The sequence below is a fragment of the Trichosurus vulpecula genome, chromosome X (assembly GCF_011100635.1).
Source record: "Trichosurus vulpecula isolate mTriVul1 chromosome X, mTriVul1.pri, whole genome shotgun sequence".
Lineage (NCBI taxonomy): Eukaryota > Metazoa > Chordata > Mammalia > Diprotodontia > Phalangeridae > Trichosurus > Trichosurus vulpecula.
Genome location: NC_050582.1, coordinates 37,350,243 through 37,362,228, shown reverse-complemented (window position 1 = coordinate 37,362,228; position 11,986 = coordinate 37,350,243). Strand labels below are relative to the sequence as shown.

The 11,986-nt window shown below is 46.0% G+C and overlaps 1 protein-coding gene across 1 annotated transcript in view; it reads right to left on the bottom strand.

Moving 5' to 3' along the window:
• Positions 1-11,784, bottom strand: part of MCF2 (MCF.2 cell line derived transforming sequence) — a 118,960-nt gene extending 107,176 nt beyond the window's left edge. Inside the window, exons 1-4 of the mRNA XM_036739808.1 lie at positions 11,749-11,784; positions 11,241-11,369; positions 10,876-11,086; positions 10,161-10,688 (exon numbers count right to left, since the gene is read on the bottom strand). Of these exons, the coding sequence (XP_036595703.1) occupies positions 10,161-10,688; positions 10,876-11,086; positions 11,241-11,369; positions 11,749-11,784 (904 nt within the window). The remainder of the gene's footprint in view (positions 1-10,160; positions 10,689-10,875; positions 11,087-11,240; positions 11,370-11,748) is intronic.
• Positions 11,785-11,986: the final 202 nt, after the last annotated feature.

The following is an 11,986-nucleotide window of genomic DNA, read 5'->3' as shown; positions in this document are numbered from 1 at the left end:
TCTTCAATGGTCTCCTACTGCCCATAGGAGAAAATAAAATGCCCTTAGCCTGGAACTGAAGGATCTCCCCAAATAAGCTGACACCAACTGTTCAGCCTTAGTGCATATGACTCTCCTAAATGCACTCTCCACTCTAGGGAAACCGACTTACTGATTGTTCTCTGAACTCAACATCCCACATGCCTGGGACATTCCCCTTCCTCCGTCTGCTTTTCTCTTCTCAAGGCCTTAATCAGATGCTACCTCATCTGACAAAGCCTCCCAGATCACCCAGGGGAAAGTCTTCTCTCCCTCCTCCAATGTCTCTTGCAAGTTGGTATCTCTCTTTTTCACCTTGTTTTATATATTTATCTGTATACAGGGCATAGCCCTCTCATCCCCACCAACAAAAGAGTATTTTCCTAAGGACAAGAGTTGTGTCCCTCATTCTCTTTCTACTCCGATGTTCTGTGCATAGAAGGCACTGTCATATTTTATGGTAATCAAGTAATATTTATTGAGTTGAATAGCCCAGTTCACTTCAGTGGCTCCTGTGAGCATCAATAAAAAGACCAAATGGCTCTCAATGTATTCTGTGGCAGAAGATAGAGAAATGTGCAGTTTATTTTCAAAAGATGTCCATCTAAAATGGTTAAATTTTTTTTAAACTTTTGGTCTTTAAAGGGCATGATGACAAATTTAGCTAATAATAAGAAAAATAGCTTGGGCGTTTGAAAGCACTTTCTGTTTCTTATCTCACTTGATCCTCCCTGGTTAAAGGAAGTGCTATGGATGTTCCCATTTCACAGATGAGAAAGCTGAAATGATATGCCCAAGGCTGCACAGCTAGTTAGCATCTGAAACAGGATTTCAGCCCAGGTCTTGAATTTGGTACAGTCCATCTCCCAGGGATGCCAAAAAACACAGTGTTCCTGAGTCCTAACCGTGTAACATTAAAGATAACACTGGATATTGTACCAGTGGTTTCCTATTATCAGCTAGAGTTTATAACCTGTTGCAATATATAGCAGTCTCCATTTTGAAGTTTTGGGGAGTCTCTTATCTGAGATCACATTTTGTCAATAGAGTTTATATTTTTTTTTCTGACTGTCAGGAAAGCAGAACATTTCTAATTTCCTCTCCTTTGGCTTCAGGTAAAGAAATAGGCACACATCTGAGGGTAAAGAGAAATCTTCCTTTGAGCCCACTATCCAAAGGCCAGTTAGAAGAGAATTTTATTATAAGCACGTGGCCACTTTCTGTCATCTACTTCTCTAATAATAGGAATAAGTGGTTAGTAATGTATTCAAAAGGGGAGAAATTCCAGGAAAATGGCCGTCCAACAGATTAGCTGCTGGAGTGGAAAGCACCCTGGCTTATGAGGCCAGCTACATGGGAACTGCTTTTAGTTTTGACATTCAAGATCTGGGTAAACACAGGCCACAGTTTCCTGACTCTGCAAAATAAGCGGGTTGAAAGCTACTTTCCCATGATCCCTAAGGCTCCTTCCAGTTCTACTGATTTGTTATGGAGCAGAGAAGGATTTAGAGTCAGGGGACCTGGGTTCAAATCCTGGCTCTGCATGACCTTGAGCAAATTACTTTTTCTCTCTCTGGGCCTCATTTTCCTCATCTACAAAATAAGAGGGTTGAACAAAATGATCTCCACGGGCTACAAGACTAACAGCTGACATTCAGATAGTAATTCACACTTTACAAAGTACTTTACAAGCATTAACTCTTTAAAAAAATAACTTTTAAAAATATCTTATGTTTTTATGTCACCTTCACTTCCAAGTATATCTCTTCCTGCTCCCCTAGCCAGTGAGACATCTCTTATAACAACAATAAAAAATAAAGGGGACAAACAGTTCAAAGGAGGGGCGGAGCCAAGATGGCGGCTGGAAAGCAGGGACATGCCTAAAGCTCTCCCCCAGGACCCTCCAAACAGCGATAAAAATGGCTCTCAACAAATTGTAGAACTGCAGAGCCCACAAAATAGCAGAGGGAAGGAGGGCTCCAGCCCAGGACAGCCTGGATAGTAGCTGGGTAAGGTCTATCGCGCAGAGCTGGGAGTGGAGCAGAGCAGAGCCCAGCGTGGGCTGTGCCCGGACCAACCAGGCCAGGAGCCGGGCAGAACAGACCCTAGTGCCCTGAATCAGTGAGCTGTGGAAGTCACCAGACTTTTCAACCCACAAACACTAAAGACAACAGAGAAGGTTAGTGGGAAAAAAACTGCAGAGACACAGTGAAAGGAGTACCTGGTTCGGCCACCACTGCAGGGACAGTGGAGGTGGTGCAGCTACATAACTACAGCTGCAGTTGCTTCTGACCCCAGGCCCACTTGGTGGGAGGAATTAAGTGGCAGATCAGAGCAGGAGTGCAGAGTCTGCCTAGATCTGAGTCCGGTCCAGGTTAGCAGTTCTTGGGGGAGGAGGAGTGCTGGTGTGGCAGAGCTTGCTGTGTAGAAATAGCTCTGAAAACAACAGTGCAGCCCCTCAGGCTTGGGACAAAGTACTCTATACTCTACAAGCAGTCATACCCCAATGAAAAACTCAAGGGTCAAGTAAGTTGGCTGGGAACATGGCCAGGCAACGAAAATGGACTCAGATTCAGACTCAGACTTTGGAATCTTTCTTTGGTGACAAAGAAGACCAAAACATACAGCCAGAAGAAGTCAACAAAGTCAAAGAACCTACATCAAAAGCCTCCAAGAAAAACATGAACTGTTCTCAGGCCATGGAAGAGCTCAAAAAGGATTTGGAAAAGCAAGTTAGAGAAGTGGAGGAAAAATTGGGAGGAGAAATGAGAGTGATGCGAGAAAACCATGAAAAACAAGTCAATGACTGGCTAAAGGAGACCCAAAAAAATACTGAAGAAAATAACACCTTAAAAATAGACTAACTCAAATGACAAAAGAGCTCCAAAAAGCCAATAAGGAGAAGAATGCTTTGAAAGGCAGAATTAGCCAAATGGAAAAGGAGGTCCAAGAGACCACTGAAGAAAATACCACCTTAAAAATTAGATTGGAGCAAGTGGAAGCTAGTGACTTTATGAGAAACCAAGATATTATAAAACAAAACCAAAGGAATGAAAAAATGAAAGACAATGTGACATATCTCATTGGAAAAACCACTGGCCTGGAAAATAGATCCAGGAGAGAGAATTTAAAAATTATTGGACTACCTGAAAGCCATGATCAAAAAAAGAGCCTAGATATCATCTTTCAAGAAATTATCAAGGAGAACTGCCCTGATATTCTAGAGTCAGAGGGTAAAATAGAAATTGAAAAAAATCCACCGATTGCCTCCTGAAAAAGATCCCAAAAAGAAAATTCCTAGGAATATTGTCCCCAAATTCCAGAGCTCCCAGATCAAGGAGAAAATACTGCAGGCAGCCAGAAAGAAACAATTTGAGTATTGTGGAAACACAATCAGGATAACACAAGATCTAGCGGCTTCAACATTAAGGGACTGCAGGGCTTGGAATATGATATTCCGGAGGTCAATAGAACTAGGATTAAAACCAAGAATCACCTACCCAGCAAAACTGAGTATCATGCTCCAAGGCAAAAAATATGGACTTTCAATAAAATAGAGGACTTTCAAGCTTTCTCAGTGAAAAGACCAGAGCTAAATAGAAAATCTGACTTTCAAACACAAGAATCAAGAGAAGCATGAAAAGGTAAACAAGAAAGAGAAATCATAAGGGACTTACTATAGTTAAACTGTTCTGTTTACATTCCTACATGGAAAGATGATGTGTATAATTCATGAGACCTCAGTATTAGGGTAGCTGAAGGGAATATATGTACATATAGAGAGAGAGAGACAGAGGGCACAGGGTGAGTTGAATATGAAGGGATGATATCTAAAAAAATAAAATAAAATTAAGGGATGAGAGGGGAATATATTGAGAGAGGGAGAAAGGGAGAGATAGAATGGGGTAAATTATCTCACATGAAAGTGGCAAGAAAAAGAAGTTCTTTGGAATGGAAGAGGGGGCAGGTGAGGGGGAATGAGTGAATCTTGCTCTCACCGGATTTGACCTGAGGAGGGAATACCATACACACTCAATTGGGTATCTTACCCCACAGGAAAGAAGGAGGAAGGAGATAAAAAGGGGGGATGATAGAAGGGAGGGCAGATAGGGGGAGGAGGTAATCAAAAGCAAATACTTTTGAAAAGAGACAGGGTCAAGGGAGAAAATTCAATAAAGAGGGATAGGATAGGAAGGAGCAAAATATAGTTAGTCTTTCACAACATGAGTATTGTGGAAGGGTTTTACATAATGATACGCATGTGGCCTATGTTGAATTACTTGCCTTCTTAGGGAGGGTGGGTGGGGAGGGAAGAGGGGAGAGAATTTCGAGCTCAAAATTTTAAAAGCAGATGTTCAAAAAAAAGTTTTTACATGCAACTAGGAAATAAGATACACAGGCAATGGGGCCTAGAAATCTATCTTGCCCTACAAGAAAGTAAGGGAAAAGGGGATAGGGGCAGAGTGGGGTGACATAAGGGAGAGCTGACTGGGGAATGGGGTGATCAGAATATATGCCATCTGGGAGTGGGGGGAAGAGTAGAAATGGGGAAAAAATTTGTAATTCAAACTCTTGTGAAAATCAATGCTGAAAACTAAAAATATTAAATAAATAGAAAAGAAAAAAAGAAAAAAGATCTAAATGTACATTCTGGACAAGTATTTCTATGTGGCAACAATAAAGCCTCATGTTTTTGTTAGGAAAAACCATTTAAAAAAAACAGTTCAACAACTCATTAACACACCAGCCTGACAGTATATGGAATATTCTCATCCATAGCCTGTGCCCCACCACCACCGTGGTAAATCCGAGGGAGAGGCAAATTTGTTCATCTCTTCTCCACGGCCCACCTTGAACATAAGAATTAGTTTGGTTTTGTTTTCATTTACAGCATTGTAATCATTGGTTATATTATTTTCTTGGTTCTGCTTACTTACTCTTCATCAGTACATACAAGTCTTCCCAAATTTCTCTGAACTGTTGGTGTTTATTACTTCTTATAGTACATTAGACCATGTGCCATCATTTGTTTAGTCAAGTGCTTTGCATATTTAAAGATTTAGGAGTTAATGAATTTAACTGGAGAGGGAGGGGTATTTACTTTGTCTCTAAGTGTTTGCTGCTCCCAAAAGTTATATTGGTTAACTCCTAACCCTTTAAATACACAAAGCACTTGACCCACGTCAACTCCTTTGAACTTGAATGCCATCCCCTATTATACAGTAGCTACTGCAAAAATAAAGACTTCAGAGAAGCCTGGGAAGAGTCACACAAAGTAATACAGATACAACTGAGGTTACAAGTGGTCAAATGACTTCTCCCTGGCTAGACTACTAGATAGAAAGTACACGAATTGGAATTCAAATCTAAATCCTCCTCATTCCAAGGTTAGCACACTATACTCTGAGTCTTACTACTTCTCAATATTCCCATTTTATAGATGTTCAAATGAGGTTCAGAAAGGTAGAGTTACTTGTCCATGGAGACAAAGTCAGTATTAGAGATGGGATTCAAAATCAGGCCTTTTGGGGCAGCTAGGTGGCGCAGTGAGTAGAGTATCGGCCCTGGAGTCAGGAGGACCTGAGTTCAAATCTGGCCTCAGATATTTGACACACGAGGGCACACTAGTGACCCTGGGCAAGTCACTTAACCCCAACCTCAAAAAAGATTTTAAAAAATTTAAAAAAAAAACAAAATCAGGTCTTTCTCATTTTAAGTTCAACAGGCTTTTGCCTACTCAATACCATTTATGACTTAGAGAGTGACTTCAACATACCCTTACATACTTGATGGCCAGAGATTTCATTCATTAAGCATCAGTCTCTAGAAGGCTTTGTCACCCTTTCACACATAACAAGAAATATGCCCAATTTGCCGATGGTAACAATAGTATGACTTGTCATCGATAACAGCAACCAAAAACACAGCGATGCCAATTCCAAAGACCTCACGGAGTAGAATCCATAAGATTCAAATGCAAGTGACAATAACCGATTTGAGTTGTCCTCTTATGACGAAATGGCCAGACTTATTATGGTCACCACCGGAAGCCAAAGAGATGACCTGCTAAACAAATGGTGGGCTACAAAGGCAATCAAATATTACTATGTGATCAGAATAGACAAATGTGAGGAATTTAAGAAAACGTGGGACGTAGAGTCAAAAAGCGGAACCTTGAGGAGAGTAGAAGCAATGACAGCAACCATGTAAGTGAAACAATCACTTTAAAACAAAGTGAATTAATTCTGAATAACAAGAAAAGGAAGAACAGTAAAAGAGAATATACCATGAACCAGAATTGCCGCCTCTTGGCAAAGAGACAAGGGACAAGAACGGCATGTTGCATACCCTGGTAGGCGTGGCCATTATATCAAAGGACAGTTCATTTGGGGTGGACATGGGGGCAAGCTCTGAAACGTGCCCTGAGCCAAATGTGATGCAAAAAGAGACAAGATGGATAAAACTGAAAAATAAGCTAAACTTCTGGCTTCGTATTTATGCCCAACATCTCCACTGATCCCCATCTTTTGGAAAGATTGCTCATGCACCGTACACATTTCAGAGTCCTCTCCAGCAAACTGAAACTCTAAACGAAGCATTCAGCTTCTCATTTCTAAGCAGTCCAGATGAAGCCTATTGCACTTGGAGGACTATCCCAGGGCTGTTCCCGGATGTCACCTCTGCTCATAATCATCTCTTCCACTTTCTCTGACTCTAGGAAGGGCCTGAGAATTCCACACCATAGAAGGGCTTTAGAGCAGTTTGGGCTTAGCAGATGTAGAAGAAGCTATTACCAAATGAGTGTGATATCTTGGAGTCAAAATATCTGGGTTCAGATCCCCCGGATGCTTCCGAGCCACGTGATCCTGGGCAACCTCTCTCACCCTCAGTTTCCCCATTTGCAAAATGGGGGGCACTACTAGCACCTACCTCCCAGGCTTCAGGTGGAGAAGCAAAAGAAATGATGCATGCAAAATCAAGTTTGGTAGAAAAAGCAGTCATTATTTTATCAAGTCCTTTCCCTTCTGTGGACCTCAGTTTTGTCCTCTGTAAAATAAGGGTGGTTAGACTAGATGGTCCCTAAGGTTTTTTTAAGCCAAGAGTTCTTAATATTTTTGTGTCACGATCTACCCTTTGGGGATGTAAGGAAGCCTATAGACTCTGTGTCAGAATAAAATTCTTTAAAAAGTGGAGGAAACACTAAATTTGAGCTTGAGATTAGTGAAAGTAAACATGTAATTTTTCCCACCCAAGTGGTGAATCCCTGAAATCTAACCATAGACCCCTGGCGATCTGTGGACCCTAGGTTAAGGACCTTTGATTTCAGCTCGAAATCTTTTGATCTCTGTGATAATAGGCAAAGAGAAATAGCATCACTGATCACTCTAATTTGGTATCACAGAAAGGGGATAATTCTAAGCCTGATGTGGACTGCAGTTTTATTTTAATGTTGAGGACAGTTCAGCATTGAAAACGCCTCCATTAATGCTGTGTTCAAACAACGTTGAGACTACAGCCCTTTAATGCCACTGGACTGCAAAGCAGAGAAGTATATTGATTCACAGTTGGGAAAGGTGAATGCTCCCAGGCCAAGAAAGAAGGTCCTGTCTAGGCAGGGTGGGGAATCCTCTCTGCTTTCAGGTATAAAAACAGTAAGCTTGAACTTATTGTCATTTTCCTTCTAAGGATTCATCAAATGAACCTTTTTTTGATAGAGAAAGGAGTACAGACATTTCCCTACTTTAGCTTAAAGTGGGGTTTGCATCAGTAAAAGGTAAGGGCTGTTAGGTGACCTGGTATAAAGAGGAAGACAGACTGTGCCCTGTGCGCTCCCAGTTGTGACTGCCTTCTGAAATGGAGAAATGTTGACCTATGCTACCCAATGGAACCAGCTCTAATCAATGGGCAGCCATTAACCCTGAAGATTTCTCCCCCTTCCTCACCTGAGATTGTTTTAGGATCTGTGGAGTACCCAAGAGATAGACTTGAACAAAAACCCAAAGAACTTGGCCCCACAGGCCAGGGCCTGAGCGAGATGTCCACGAGACAATCCAATCCAGTGAGCATTTATTAAGCACCTACTGTGTGAAAGATGAGAGAACATGGTAAAGTGGATGCAGGGCCAGCTTTAGAGTCGGGAAGACCTAGATTCAAGCTATGCCTCTGAAACATACTGGCTAATTGATCCAATATAAGTCACTTCACCTCAATGCTCTGGGAAAACTTCTGAGATTATACATTAGAGATTGACCCCCACCCTCACTGTCACTACTCACTGTGCTAAGTGCTGGTGATATCAGGACAAAAGAAAAAGCCAGCCCCTGACCTCAAGGTGCTTCCATTCCACTATGGAAACTAAACAGTGGAAGGTAGAGGACCCAGGTTTGTATCCTGGCCTCAGCCTAGTGAACTCATCTCCCTGGGTTTTAGCTGTCGAAGAGAGCATTGAACTAGATGAATTCGAAGGTCCCGTTTGGCTCTAAAGCAATATGCATATAAACAGTTAAGTATACACATAGTTAGACGGAAGGAGAGAACATTAACAGCTGGAGGAATCTGGAAAGCCTTTCCATAGGAAATGAACCAGAAGGTAAGCTTTGAAGGAAGCCAAGGATTCTAGCAGGGGACAGCGCATTCCAGTCAGGGGTGTTCAACTACCACTGCCAACGACCACATCTTTGCCTTTCTTTGGATCCCCAACACTTAGCACAGTGCCTGGCACACAGTGCCTAATGAATGCTTACTGACAGCAATTCTGTGAGGTAGGTGCAATCACTATCCCTATTTCACAGATTATGGAGGGAACAGGTTCAGTGAGGTGAAGAATCACTTAGGCTACTTTCCTAAGTTTGGCACGTAAAGTGTCTGAGACGAGATTTGAACTCTGCACTTCCTGACTTCAAGTCTAGCGATTCAGTACCAGTGCCAGCCAGTGCATGTTTTACAGTTCCCTGTCTTGATACAGAAACTCTATTTATTCTTTCTTCAGACCAGACTGACATCCCAGAAGAGGCTATGCAGAAACCCGCTGTCCTTAGGACCTTTTACTGAAGAGGCTCAGCTCAGCCCTAGAGTTTTGCCATGTCCTCTGAAATAGATGAAACCCTTTGGCACGGCTCCCAAGCAGGATGGGGGCAGAGTGAGTGCACAGCGCACTTGCACTTGGAGCCAGAGGACCTAGGTCGAAATCACAGCTCTGCCAACTTACTTACCCTTGTGCCCTTGGGCCAGTCTCGTCAGTTGTGCCTAGTGTAAGATGAGCTTATATAGAACCTCCAGGATCAAATACAAACCCCTTGATTTGGCGTTTAAAGTACTTCCCAACCTGGATCCTTCCCACCTTGCCAGCCTTTTGACAAAAGATTCCCCTGCACTCAGCCAAGCTGGCCTGTTTGCTGTTCCTCAGCACCACACTCCATCTCCCACCTCCCCGCCTTTGAACCCACGTGTGGAAGGCTCTCCCTCCTGACCAGTGACTCCAAGAATTCCTTCTTTCTTTTAGGAATCAGTCCAAGTGCCCCCTTCCATAGGAGGCTTTTAATTCTCTCTTCCAACTGCTATTGCCTTCCCTTCCAAGGCTAACTTCCACCTACTCTCCATTTATCTTGTATGAAGAAATGAATCTGTATGTTGTCTCCTCCATTAGAATCTAAGCACCTTGAGGGAAAAGACTATTTTCACCTTTCTTTGTATCCTCATTGCTTAGCACTGTGCCTGGTACACAATAAGCGCTTAATAAATGCTTGGTGTTGGAGCCCAGTGGCCCCAGAATGCTTTCAAGTTCCTTCCATCCCTCCTAAGCTCCCCGAGCCTGGGAGTGGTACCAGGTGCTCCTCGGGGTGTCTCAGCAGCACCACCGACTGCACCTGTCCACTGTGTGTGTGTGATGCTTGCATCACTGCTGGCTAACGGCCAGCCTGTGGTCCCTAACACAGATGCTTAAACTACATTGAGCTGTTAGCAAGGGAGTTTACACACACACATGCACACACATGCACCCCTTTTGCCAAATCATCAATCCAGCTGGCAAGTTACAGGGTCAGTACCAAGCAGAGGGGCTCACGCCCTTTCTCCTCCTCCGGCAGCACCTGCCTCCCGGTCCTAGCTCAAGGAGCTTGGTCCAGACTCGCAATCCCTCCCACGTGTTTCTCCTGCCCTCCAGATTTGGGGAGCAGGGATCCCCAAGAAAATCTGTAACTTCTTTGAGCGGAGGGGGGTGGCTGTGTCGCCCACGTGCTCTTTCTCTCTCTCTCGAGTAGTGCCACTACGGGGGAAACCAATGAAGTGGGTGCGCCGCAGGAGGTTCCCAGACTCGCTTCCAGCTGCGCTGACCCATTTAAGCCCGAGGAACTGGGGGGGGGGGGGTTGTGCTGCTTTGCCAGTCCCGCTGGACTGGCCGGACAGCAGGGGAGAGGCAGAAGAGGAACACTGCTGCATGAAGGGGTACGGAGGATGGGAGGGCAAAGGGAGCTTGGGGGTGTTAAGGGACAAGGGGGCGGAGGCAGGAGGTCCCTTACTTGCAGTGATGGACTCGATGAGGGCCGCCGCTTGCAGCAGACAGTAGTAGCACTCCATCTCCACCTCTGATATCTTCATGTGCTCGGGGGTCAGGGTCAGGGCCATGTCTGCTTGCACCGCAGCCGGGGTGGCAGCTCGCTTGGGTTGCCTGGCTGTGCTCATGAAGAGGGGGCGGGCCTGGCGGGGGAACCGGTAAGAGGCTCAGGTGCGGCGGCAGTGGCTGCTGGCCCACTGCAGGGTGGTCCCCATCTTCCCCTGCCCCACCCCGTCTAGCTAGTCTTCCTCCTCCCGGAGGCGAGATCCCGGTTCGCCCCCTTCCCTCCCTCTCTGCCTGCCTACCTGGCGCCTCTCTCAGCCCGCCCGTCAGTCCGCCCGCCTGGGCCGCAGCCGCCGCCGCCGCCGCCCCCGCGCCGCAGCCGCCTGCTCTGCCTCTGCCTCTGCCAGTGCCAGTGCCACTGCCACTGCCACAGCCGCCGCCTGCTCCTGCTGCCACCCGCGAGGGGCTGTCTACTGCTTGGCCCGGGTTCCCGGGCTGCGAGCAGGGAGCCGACTGGGAGGAGGAGGCGGCAGCTACGGAGGGGGCGGGGATAGAGGATGCCCCGCCCCTAGCCCCGCCCCGCCGGGGTGGGGGGCCGGCTTCGCGCGTGTGAGGGTCAAGGCCAGCAAGGCTCGGATCCCTCTTCTCGCCACCCCCGCCCCCCAACCTCCGCCACCGCCGGGCCCGGGAAACTTGAGTGGAGTTTGGGGCTCATGCCGCAGATACTGCTGCTTTGGGCGGAGATGGCAGGACTCCGGCTACCGCCCTGCTTTAGGCTCCCCAGGGCTCCCCGCCCCTGTGGGGAGAGGAGAAGGAGAAGGGCGGAGGAGAGAGAGAGGGAATGCAAGAGAAGGAAGGGAGTGTCCAGGGATGCCCGGTGCATAGGGCTCGAGGATCCCTCACCACTGCCCTTTCTTCTCGGAGAGCCTTGCACATCAAATGTATTCCATAACAGGGGTGCTGAGAAATCCACTCCTAGCAAAGGACCGGCCAGGTGCACGGGAAGAGCCCAGAACTGAGAGGCAGGACACTCGGGTTCTCGTCCTAGCCCTACTTCCAACCAGGATTTACCTTGGACACATCACCTCGCCTCTCTGGGCTTCAGTTTCTTCGCCTGTAAAATGAGGAGTGGACTAGTTCTGACAGTCTCTAGTCCTATGTGCCGTAACACCAACCCTGGAGAAGCCTTCCTCTCCCCCTGCCACCACCATCGCCACACCGGGGAAATTAGGGTACTGGAGGATTAAACACCTCCCTCCCCCACCCACTTTCCCCCAGGAAGCACTTTCTGGGACCAGGCTTAGGAGTAAGAATCCCAGGTGAAACTCTCTAGCTCTCTAGACAGGAGAAAAGAGAGCTGAGGAGCTAACATCAAAGACAAGGTTGCTGTCTCTTGCCCTGTGGCCCTGGTGC